Source organism: Neolamprologus brichardi, unplaced genomic scaffold (genome assembly GCF_056152115.1).
Source record: "Neolamprologus brichardi isolate AB-2024 unplaced genomic scaffold, ASM5615211v1 NODE_ptg000155l+_length_55430_cov_1, whole genome shotgun sequence".
NCBI lineage: Eukaryota > Metazoa > Chordata > Actinopteri > Cichliformes > Cichlidae > Neolamprologus > Neolamprologus brichardi.
This window is the reverse complement of record NW_028270117.1, coordinates 43,458-55,430: the sequence shown is the minus strand read 5'-3', so window position 1 is coordinate 55,430 and position 11,973 is coordinate 43,458. Positions and strand designations below refer to the sequence as shown.

The following is an 11,973-nucleotide window of genomic DNA, read 5'->3' as shown; positions in this document are numbered from 1 at the left end:
TATATTAGTTTAAAAATATGTACAGCACCCTCATTTAATGTAATTAAAGGATGAAAGAGAGAGGGATTGGTTAATCCATAATGTTACAGATTTAGGGGCTTTCACACAGGACAGATCAACAATTGAATGACTCTATAAAATATATTGAGTCTTTGTATGCTCTAATGAAGCTCTGAGGTGTGCTGGATTTGATCACTGTCAATAGACACAATTAATCTGACTGACAGAGAGAAGGCCAAGACCTCAGGAGGACAGTTCATCATCTTCTTATTCAGCTTGTTTTAGAACTGAAGATGAAGATGAGAGGTGAAATGTCTGCATGCCCTCTGCTGGGAGTGAGTGAAAACACTTTTACTGACGGCTGGATCTAAATACTGAGTTTGGTGCCAAACGCACCATTAAACAGGGAACATGTCTATAGAAGAAGAAGATCTTGTCTTGTCTTGTTAGGAACTTAAATTGTAAATTTCGAGTGTTGGAGCTGTTTGCCTGTCAAACCACGGACCATGAGCATGGAGCGGGAGTCAGGAGCACGTTCACCAAAACCACTTCTTTCCTTCTGTTTCACGATTGTTCACATTTCTCACTGTAAATAAACACACTGACTCTGATGGGAAAATCCTGCATTTGGTCCCGGTTCTTGCCACGCATCTTGACATAAGTAATAAACACTTTGATTTAGAAACTGCATTTTGTGTTCACTTGTGTTATCATTGTCTTATATTTAAATTTGTTTAATGATCTGAACCAGTTTTTCACATCACTGTACGTACGTAGAAGTTCTGTTCAAACTCTATGAACAGAATCATTCTAACAATGTGAACCAAGCTGTCACTGCATCTGTACTAATGCTCAGTTTGTAAGAACAGACATGCTACAAAACAACCCCAAGACATGCGGGGTTCTTCAGAGGATAAAGTGCTGGTGCCGTGTTCCACCGCCAGACTTGCACACAATGTTGCAGAGATGTGCCAGCCAGGAATGCACAGGAGCCTTAAAGCCATTTCCAGAACTTTTCTTTTAGGTTAATTGTAATCAATCAATCAATCATTTTATTACATGGTGTTTTGGAAATGTAATTAATGATCAAATGATAACTACAACAGCAATAATGATAATAATAATAATGGTTCTAAGAGTTTTTAAAACAACCAGACCTTCATCCTTTGTTCTGAATCTGTGTGTAGAACACAAACATATTCATGTAATGAAATACAGATGAATCACTGACTTGTGACACTATTGTTTCAGTTTCTTTAGTCATATCTCCTCCTGTTTTCCTGCTTTAGTGATGCAGGCGTCTCTCTTACACCATCATCACTTTCTCCACTTCACCTTGAGGTAAACTTGCTTATTTGCAAAGAGAAGTAGAAGCGTGACAGTATGTGGATGATCCAGAGTCATTAACAAACACACAGTGGTAAGAACAAAGTTTGCACAGGTTTCCTGTAATTTTGTGTGTGCACGTGTTTTTTGTTTGCACAGGATAACGATGTTTCCATACACATACTGAATGAGGACCAATGTTTTTGAATGAAAGCTGGATCTACTTAGTTCTGCCTGTATTTTCTTCACATGTCTACACTGATATGAATGCACAATTTTAAGAGTTTAACCAGCCATAGAGGGAACGGTGCCACTCCACCTTGGAAGATGAGGGCCGATTCAAACTTTTTATATTTTGTGTTTAATATAACTGACAATGACTAGGAAACCTAAAAAAGATGATACAACACATTAACACACAGAGTACATAATAACACAAATAATCGTACTGGCGATGATTGCTCGTATTAGGTCAATTAAAATCCACCAAGAATGCATTTAAGGTTTTGTTTCTTTCATTACACTTTCAGTTGACATGTGCTTTTCAAACGTTATATTTAAACTGTTTAATATAGTGGTCATTCCATCCACTCACCTTTTATCTTTAATAGTTTTTTAGATGTTGGTGAAAAAAGTGTCCATGACAGTGCAGATTTCTGGTATTTTGTGTAAATTTAAACATGTAACAATTCAATTATTTCTAATAATAAAAAAGTGTGAAACTGACGTTAGACTTGTGTTTGGAAATGAACCACCCCATGTTGTGTAGCTTTGTGGATTTTATACTTACTGGATACATACTTATTTATTATATAGGCTACAGTACATAAAATGACAAAATTGCATGTTTTATGTAACTGAAATGTTTAATCATGTAGATTAAAGAAAATAAGAAAGTTACAAAGTATATTTATATGAAACATGTGTACACTTACTGCATTTGTTGTATTTTAACGATATATAATGCGTATTATGGAATGTAACACCTGAATATGTGTAATTTTGCCACCACATTTGATTTCCGTGCCACCCCAAGGAAATTTCTCTATCCGCCCCCTTCAGTGTTACAATGTTATGTCTTCTGTTCAGTACAGTAAAAAAACCCAAAAACATTTATTGTTGATCACTTAAGGATCCACTTATTGTTGCTCAGGGCCGCTGTGAGTTTGGTTTGCATGATCTCCTTAGTTGAATATGACGGCAGCTCCAAGGTTAAGAAGCACGTGTGTGTCTTTGACTTGCATCTTGATTTTGTCCATACTGAGAATGGCCACGCGGTCAAATCCTGTCACAAACCCCAGAGGAGGAAAAAAGTCAAACTCTTTGAGGTTTTTTTTTTATGTGTTAATTTTTGTGCACAACATCTGAAATCAGTCTGTCAATTCAGGCATTAGTGCTCAACCATCTCAGCTGTTGGTCAAATGCTTTTTCCATCAAACTCAGGTCATAAAACCCCAATATTTTACTTTTTTAACTCCCTGTGATTCGTTGCTTTGTTGTGACTCTTGGGACATACTGAAGAATAAGATTCACACGTATTGTTTTACACGTTAACATGAAATACAGTACTGACAAAGGAAAGCTTTCTTCTTGTTTTTAGTCACTTCATCAAAGACCTCCCAAAACATCTGTATGGTGAGATGGGCTGCGCTTTATTCACCTTCATAATGTGTGTTCTAATCATAGTGAAAGAGACTGTTAGATATACCAAAGATAACTCATTCACAATAATGGGATGTGATAAAAGAATTGCAGACAAATTACATCTTTGTGTCACTAACAGCTGTTTACCTGTTTCAGCTTTTCCCAGTCACTGAAGTCTTTGCCCACCATCACTTCTTGCAGCTCCTTTGGCCTGAAGAGTTTCACCAAATCCCGCTCACACACCAGGAAGAAGCCTCTCTTGAACTCCTGAAACACATTCTCCACTGATGTGTTGAAGGCATGATTCACGTAGGCATCCACAAACTCCTTCCTGTTTGGAAGATAAAAGTAGTGATTTACAATCACACTTTGGTCAAATCATGAACTGTTCTGTTCCATTTTGTTTAAAGAGTAGTCGCTTTATTTCTCTGCCACTGATATTTTACTGTGGTTACTTGTCCCATGGTAATTCATTGTTTAGGAACTTGAAAATTTGTGGTGTGCTTCAAGGATATGCATTCGACCTCTTTCTGTTAGATGCTTCACATTGGCCACAAACGAGTTTATGTAATAAAGCTTTGTTTCTTTGTAGATGATATGTGGTTATATATTTCTGTAAGCTGACTTTACAGATCAGCTGCATTTGTAGGCTGATCTAGTTATTAGATTAGATTAGATCATAATAAGTGATGACTTGTTATTATCTATAGCATCTGTCTGGCTGGAAGAAACTATGCTTGCTTTTTCAACATATACTATGAAAAACATTTTTGTCCCAGCTTTCATCACTTGTGACTCTATTGTACTACTGTACTCTTTCTTCTTCAAATCGTGTTAAGGAAACCTCAGACTGCAGTAATTAGTTATTTACTGACACCAGGTAAGCAACATTTTTATTGTTCCAACAAATAACCAATGTTACATATGTTAAACATTTATTAATGGAAATAATTCAACCCCACCAGAATTAAACAAAACACAAAGAATAAAGTGATAAATAATACAGAAGTGCTCTATTGGATTGTATTACATAGTCAGATGTTTATAGCAATATAGTAGTTATAAAGCAAAACATTCTCCTGTTCATGTTTGTCTGAGCATAAAAATTAGATTTGATTCATAAGAATTATAATGCAGCAGTAACTTAAATTATTGGATAAATTATGACATATTAAGAAAAGTCAGATAATTCTAAAGTGCCTTATGATGCTGATGCTGTTACACAGCTGTCTTATGTAGGGATGTTGAATATTTTGCATTTGCTATAGTGTAATATTATTGTAATGCACAGTGTAAATTATCCTGAAATTATCCTCAGCACAGACACAGTGCACGCTCCTTTAGAGCTGCATACGATCCACCATCACAGTGTGAAATCTGTATCTGCTAGCAGGGCCTCTGTCAGTCTGTCTCGCATGATCTTCTTAGTTGAGTAAAAAGGCAGATACAGATTAGAGTGACACGTCTCTGACTCAGGGAAGTGTTGATCACAGGTGCTGCTCTGAATTTGCTTAACCCGAACCTCCATATAGACCTGGTCCATGCCAAGAATTGGAGCTCTTCTATAACCAGTCAGGAACCCTGAAGAACAACAATAGAAAGAAAATATAATTTTACTTAATTAATGATAGTTAGACAGCTATCAATGTCAGTATATTGTGAAAAAGCTCATCAATATCCCAAAAATTCTCACACTTCTATATGAAGATAGCACTGCTCATCATTTTTGGTCATTTGGTTGGCTCACCTAAGCTAGCTTATACTAAAAATGTTATCTCATTAAGCAAATAATTAACAACTTTTTAGTGAATTTGAAAACTTTTACATACATCTTATCATCATCACATCACAGGAAAAAGTATTTTTGCATATTTGTCACATTTATGTGTAATAAGTAAATACAATTGTTAATTTATAATTTCATTCATTAAGGGAAAAAATATTCAAGCCTAGCTGGCCCTGTGTGAAAAAGCAATTGACCTCTAAATGTATTAACTGGTGGAAGCATCCTGGCAGCAAGAACTGCAGTCAAGTGTTTGTGATAACTGGTAATGAATCTTTACAGAGCTTTGGGAGGAATTTTGGCCCACTTTCCTTGGCATACGTTTTTGTACTTTGAACAAGCATAATAAAAACAGAATCAGGGCCCAGTGCAAAAACACGTGGCTTTTTAAAAAGGCTTAACCAGGCTATGAAGAATCTTTCATTTGACTGAAATATTGTTATTAAGGTATATTCGTCAGATCTACTGACCTATTCAAATTATAGTAAGAGAGTCACTACGTTGTCATTATACTTAAAATCATCTGTCAGAATTTGAGGTGTTGTGTCTCTTTTGCATTTGATGACTAACTCAACCGTAAAGCAGCTTTACAGTATATTAATCAGAACAATGCTGCTCTCTAATATATCTTGGTAAAGTGCAGAAAAATCGAATGTTTTATATGATACAGTGTGATTTCAGTAACATATCATAATGGAGGCTTCAGCAAGTACTTACGGAGGAAATCTTTCCTCTGCTCTTCAGTTAGTTCATCAAATACCTCCCAAAACATCTGTATGGTGGGGTGGCGGTCATGATATTTCCAACCATAACTTGTGTTCTGAAAACAGTGAAAATGACTGTTATAATCATAGAGTTTTTAAAGTCAGGCATATATACACTATGTTGCCAAAAGTATTCCCTAACCCATCCAAATCATTCAATTAATGTGTTCCAATCACTTCCATGGACACAGGTGTATTAAATCAAGCACATAGACATGCAGACTACTTCTACAAACATGTGTGAAAGGATGAGTCGCTCTCAGGAACTGAATGAATTCCAGCATGGTAATGTGATAGGATGCACCAGTGCAACAAGTCCAGTCATGAAATTTCCTCGCTATTAAATATTCCATAGTCAGCTGTTAGTGATATTATAACAAAGTGGAAGTAATTGGAAATGACAGCTAATCAGCTGATGCTAAGGCTCATAGTGCACTTAAGTCACCAATATCTGCAGTCTGCTATTGTTACAGATGTCCAAACTTCATTGGTTTCCATGGCTGAGCAGCTGCATCCCAGCCTTACACTGACAAACACAATGCAAAGCGTCAGATTGAGTGATTTAAGCATCTCAACACTGGACTCTAAAGCAGTGGAGATGTGTTTACTGGAGTGACGAATCACACTTCTCTGACTGGCAATCCGATGGATGTGTCAGGGTTTGGTGGTTGCCAACTTGTCTGACTGCACTGTGCCAAGTGTAAAGTGTGGTGTAGGGCGGTTTATCGGGAGTTGATTTCGCCCCCTTTGTGCAGATGAAAGGAACTCTTAATGCTTCAGCATATCAAGACAATTTCATGCTTCCAGTTTGGGGATGGCCACTTTCTGTTCCAACATGGCTGGGCACCAGTGCACAAAACAAGGTCCATAAAGCCATGGAAGAGTGAGTTTGTTGTAGAAGAACTAGACTAGCCTCCACAGAGTCCTGACCTCACCCTGATAGAACATATTTGGGATGAATTAGAGCAGCAACTATGAGCCAGGCCTTCTCCTCCAACATCAGTGTCTGACACCACAAATTCACTTCTGGAAGAACAGTCAAACAATTCCCATAAACACACCAAAACCTTGTGGAAAGCTTTCCCAGAAGAGTTGAAGCAGTTATAGCTGCGAAGGGTGGGCTGACTATTATATTATACTATCATATAAAAGTCTGGATTAAGACTGAGATGTGACTCAAGTTCATATTTGTGTTAAAGCAGCCGACTGAGTGCTTTTGGCAGTATGCAGTACACAGTTATTGTGCTACAGGACAGCTGTGAAACTACAGCCTGTGTCTGTTTGGCTGACTGTACCTGTTTGAACTTTTCCCAGTCATACACGTCCTGGCCGACCAGCACTCCCTGCAGCTCCTCTGGTCGAAACAGCCTCACCAAATCCTGGTCACACACCAGGAAGAAGCCTCGCTTGAACTCCTGGAACAGACTCTCCACTGATGTGTTGAAGGCATGATTCACATAGGCCTCCACAAACTCCTTCCTGTTTAGTAGGGAAATTTTTAAATCAGCAAATATTTCACAGAGACAAAGGTGCTGCAGATGAACCTCACAAGCATGTCATGTTTTATATGCTTACTTATTTTGACCTGTCAGTGGCTTTCCAGGAGTTTGAGGATCCAGGTCAACTTTTATTCCATCCCAGATTATCTGTAAATTAGTTATAAATCAGATGAGTTTAGCTGCAAAACCTGAGAATGAGACAGATTACTGATCATCTTCTATAGTAAAACACATACCAAAAAGTCCATGTAGAGATTATCCAGAACATCATCTTCATAGTTTAAGATGGTCTGCAGACTCCTTTAAAGAAATTAAAACAAAAAGTTGTAATAAAAGAAGTTCAACTATGTACATTTTACAGCAGTCACAAGTTACTGTAACCACCACAACTTGAAATACATTTTCTTCTGCTTGTCCGGGGCCAGGTTGTGGGACCAGCAGCAGCTTGTGTTACTGAAATGAAATGGATACTTACCGTCCAACAGTCGGGCTGAACTCCATCATATCCTCCAGTGTCGGCTCTAAACTGAGCAGCTTCTTGAACAGAACCAGTGGGAATGGTAAGTGTATGATACACTGGTTGTACAAGGCCAAGCCACACAGTAGTCCGAACAGGAAGAAGTTTCTCTTGCTCTCCTCTGTTGCCTGCATTAATAAAAGTTCACTTTGGTTCTATTATTGCTTATCGTTAAAACTTTAATCCTTTAACCAATTTTATACAGTTGGTGGGCTCAGTTTTAAAGTCTTACATTGGAGGGAAACCATGCCAGGGTTTTGGAGTCATTGAGCATGAACATCCCAGATTCTTCTGACACCATTTTAAGAAACAGGTGGTGAAAAAGGTCTCGTTTGTAGACATCTTTGATCTTTGGATCCTCATCAAAATGGACCTGAGAAATATAAATATTAGAGATGCTTCTGGTAAGAACAGTTGCAGAAGAATGGCTATGCATTAATCATCAGGTGAAAATCAATCAAATATTCACCACAAGTGGCTTCTTGAAGTCGCTGTGAGCAGCAGCTGCCAGCTCTCTGAAGGTGCTTTCGAAAAGTGATGCACGCTGCAGCTGCAGTTTAAAAAATTTGGGTTTTGGCTGGGGAATCCATCCGTAAGGAAGAACAAAAACCATCTGTGGAGGCGCCTGCTGTTCCTTCTGCAAGACAAAACAAAGTATCATGATTTTAAAAGAAATTCTCTATTTAAATTCCAATTGTGATGTATATAAGGCAGCTGGTGAACCAAGTGAGCTAGACCGGCTCTTGCTTCTGTTCTGAGGTTCTGAAACTGACGCCTGCCTGAACTGTGAGAGAACTAAAACAAATAAAACAACAAAATGTTGGAATCTTTTGCAGCTCTGAGGGCAGCTGCTGATTTATGATTGTATTCTGTTACTTTATTTTCTGTTGTGACTCCTTTGTTTTTTATAGATGGTTGTTTTGTCTGTTATATAAAACTGCTGAATAGTGTAGCTTTAAAGTGCGATCACTAATACACACTAACGCAGACTGGAAAATTACAAATTCTGCTTTTGTTTTCCTATAACAGGGTGGTGAAGTTACCTGAGTGAATTCAGAATTCATGTCAAAAACCAGTTTCTTTGATTTCAGATCCATCACAAATGGGTACTTGCAAAGAATCACAGGCAGATCATCTGCATTCTGGAAAACAAAGAAACAACCCACATAAACAGTTAGTGAGCTTAACAGTGTGTTAACATGAATGAGTCGTTTTCTGGGTTGACTGCCATCTTAGCAGGTTCAACGTACTTGTTGTCAGCTGACCTCACCTTGAGCTTTGACTTTGTTCGCCAACGTTTGAGATCCTCCTTTAGAAACATCTGGCTAAGCTCAAGGCAAAAAGTTGTTTCTGGGATTTTCTTGTTTATCTCATTGGTCTTAAAACAAGAAGTGGTAGTATTTGTTATACTGGCTGTGTGAAAATCCAACTTTTTTTGTTGAAAAGCTGAGCAGTAATACATTTAATTAACTTTTGATAATTTCTGATACTGACATTGTACATATGCTGGAGGATTAGCAGTACGTTTCTGGCTTCAGAGTTGCAAGAAGCAGACTTAAAGATTGGGATCCACGAGAGGGCCGTCTTCCACACCTGAACATATCTGATCGTGTCGGAGGGTGACAGTGAGGACCACCATTCCCCTGAGGATGACAAAGTTACAGTCAGCTCTTCACTGGCTGATATCATGGATTAAGAAATCTAGAGTGTTCGTTAGAATAAAATGCTATCATTTAATACACTGATGCATTTAAACAGTATAGATTAATCCAATAAATACACTTTTAATAGACGTGCTGAAGATTTTAAAGTTGTTAAAGTCTGCCTAAATATATGCCTGAACAACAGACTTTAAAATTGCTTTAAAACAATGAAATTATATTAAATAATAATTAAGTTGTGACATAATTATGAGCTCTAAATCGCAAAGCTTCAGCAAGGTTTTGGACTAATTCCTCAGATTTGTTAAATTAGTTGTTAGTTTAGTGTTTTTTGCATAGGTGAGATTGTGTTATGAGAAATGCATTAACTGCTTTGAGAACTGTTGGAGTTGGATAGAATGATGTTGATGTGAGAACTGCGCTAAAGTCGGGACAGCCAGTAAGCAAAATAGTAGGTGTCACCGTACCTAAAATCTGGACGCTTTCATTGGGGAGTCGTTGCATGGTAGCAGCGACTGCATCAGCAAGCTTTTTGCTCTGTTGCCATCTGCATTTCTGTATGCATGCATACAGAAGTTCATTGAGAAGCAGGAAGATCCTCAATCCTTCCACTCCCACAGGGTTCATATCAACAGATGGAAGCAGCTGCAGAACAGCAGTCTCAGCCTGCTGATGCAACTTGTTATTAATTAAAGGTTTAATTAAAGTCCACTTCTTACTTTTTTAGTTAATTACTCATCAGGTTACAAACGTGTGTTAGTCACATTCCAGTTCGATACCTCTGCAAAAACAACATCTCGCATCACCAGCTTCTCAAAACTTCGCCGTGCAAGTGACAAGTCCAAACCGGAGTACGTTGGTGAAGTTTGGAAATGTTTATCTTTGCTGACATGAAGAAAATGACAAATGTGTATATTCAAATGTTAAATTCAACAGACATAAAGAAGTCATGATCATGCTCATGAATGGTGTTCTTACCTCCTGTCAAGAAAGCTTTGATTCATACAGGATGGAGATGTGAGCATTCTGTGAATTTCCCTGTGAAGAGTTCATGAGGTCAGTAACACTAAGGCTACAGTGTACATGCTGTGCAGCAACCCAGTTACATACAACAGCAATAACAGCTGCTTTTGTGTTAGACTTACTCTTTTAGATTTTTCCACAGCTTTGGATTATATGCAGAGACCCATTTGTCAATCATGTTATCAATAGAGTGTTCTGTCACGTTGTTCTTTGTGCCACTGCCTGACTCGTTATCAGCGCCCTGTGAAAGAAGCAAAGGTTCATGTTTGGTTTAGACACATGACCTCACAAGTAGATATAACTGGTAAAGCCATGTTTACATCCTCCCACAGGAATCCTTACTGCACTGTATGCATTTGTGCTGGTACCTCATTAGGCGTGCATGTTGCAAATGAAGTGTTTCCTCCTGCATAGATGTTAGAAATGTCTAGAATAAAAACAGATGAGAAATTATCTACCTAAGAGTCAACTGTACTGTATGGGATGGTTTTTCAGTTCCAGAAAGAAAGATAAGATATAGCGACTTGCTCTTACAGTGGGCTTAATTTGTGACATTTAGGCAATAAACCTTTTTGTTGTTAACTGTGGTTAACTTGGTTATTTGGATCAAATTCAGGTCCAGTTTTATTTGCTTAATATATTTTTTCATCAGCACTTTAAAAACATACAGCAGAAAACCTAAAACCTGCCGTGAGTTCATGACATTTATTTTTAGATTATTTTGAGTTTTCCAGTATTTGACACGTGGCCAAACATTTTGTCTATGATTATATTCAAGCCCTTATAGTCAGAATTACTAATTATTTTAAACTAAAGGTATACCCAATTATCTATTGTGCTATTGGCTCATCTGTGTTACACCTGCAGCAAGTGCAAAGCCCAACAGTGCATCTCCTCACTGGTTTCAGAAGAGTCAGCACCTCTGAGTAGCACTTTTTATTGCTGCATAGTGAATATATGTGTGTGTCATTGTCAGGTTTATAACCTCTATCTATACAGTTGGATGTGACACACCTTAATTATTACTCTAATAATACAATTATTTTATTGTTACTGTTTTTTTTGTGTAATTGTAAACTGAATCGACTCTTCTGTTCAGATAAATGTATTTACCATGTGGCAGTTGCACAGGTAGTGGCACTGATGCCTGAGTCTCTTCTCCACGTCCCAGCTGCCCTTGTTCATTACACCCAAACGAGTACACCTTCTTGGATTCTGTCAGTACCAGTGTGTGATAGCTGATTGAGAAAAGAGTGCACGAAAAGGAAAGTCCACAATGTAAAACATGCTTTTTCAAAGGTTTTAAACATCTGTGTTGTTGGTGGACCTCAGTATACATTTTTGTTGGGAATGGTAATTGCTAAGAAAATGATCTTGACTCTCTGGAAGTCGGATATTGTAGCTCAATTCAAAATGTGGCTAACAGAACTGACTGCTCTGTTGCACGTGGAGAGGATTAGGTACACATCAGCGGACAAACTTAGTCATTTCTTTGATGTGTGGCAGCCATTTTTAGATCATGTATTAAAACAAAGTTCTCTTTGATCGATCACAAATAATTCAGCGTTTTATTTCTGTGTATTGCCGGTGCTGAAGTAGTATTTTTGTTGTTGCAGCGTAATATTTTGCCTTATTTGTGTGTTTTTGCCCTTGCTGTTGTGTTGTCTGTTTTGTCTTTTTTTTTCTTATATCAAAAAATCTCAATAAACACACTTAAAAAAAACAGCATCAAAAAAGTCACGGTCATCAGAGCAAC

At 37.8% G+C, this 11,973-nt stretch overlaps 1 protein-coding gene across 1 annotated transcript; it reads right to left on the bottom strand.

Annotated features, from left to right (window-relative positions):
* Positions 1-3,852: 3,852 nt before the first annotated feature.
* Positions 3,853-11,448, bottom strand: LOC102792322 (putative E3 ubiquitin-protein ligase HERC6). Its single transcript, XM_087837098.1, has 17 exons — positions 11,331-11,448; positions 10,586-10,644; positions 10,340-10,458; positions 10,173-10,232; positions 9,974-10,079; positions 9,662-9,860; positions 9,028-9,176; positions 8,804-8,911; positions 8,577-8,675; positions 8,003-8,170; positions 7,766-7,906; positions 7,492-7,661; positions 7,253-7,316; positions 7,093-7,163; positions 6,813-6,996; positions 5,471-5,573; positions 3,853-4,551 (listed from the first exon to the last, which is right to left on the bottom strand). Exons 3-17 carry the CDS (start codon positions 10,393-10,395, stop codon positions 4,334-4,336), a joined length of 1,896 nt encoding a protein of 631 aa, XP_087693224.1. The 5' UTR covers positions 10,396-10,458; positions 10,586-10,644; positions 11,331-11,448; the 3' UTR covers positions 3,853-4,333.
* Positions 11,449-11,973: the final 525 nt, after the last annotated feature.

Bases quoted from the DNA above. Each gene is read 5' to 3' on its own strand.
- LOC102792322 (XM_087837098.1), bottom strand. From the start codon at position 10,395: ATGATTGACAAATGGGTCTCTGCATATAATCCAAAGCTGTGGAAAAAT. The intron at 7,317-7,491 runs GTAAGTATCCAT...ATTTCTTTAAAG, and splicing joins TTCAGCCCGACTGTTGGACG to GAGTCTGCAGACCATCTTAA. The intron at 7,164-7,252 runs GTATGTGTTTTA...ACTAATTTACAG, and splicing joins ATCTCTACATGGACTTTTTG to ATAATCTGGGATGGAATAAA.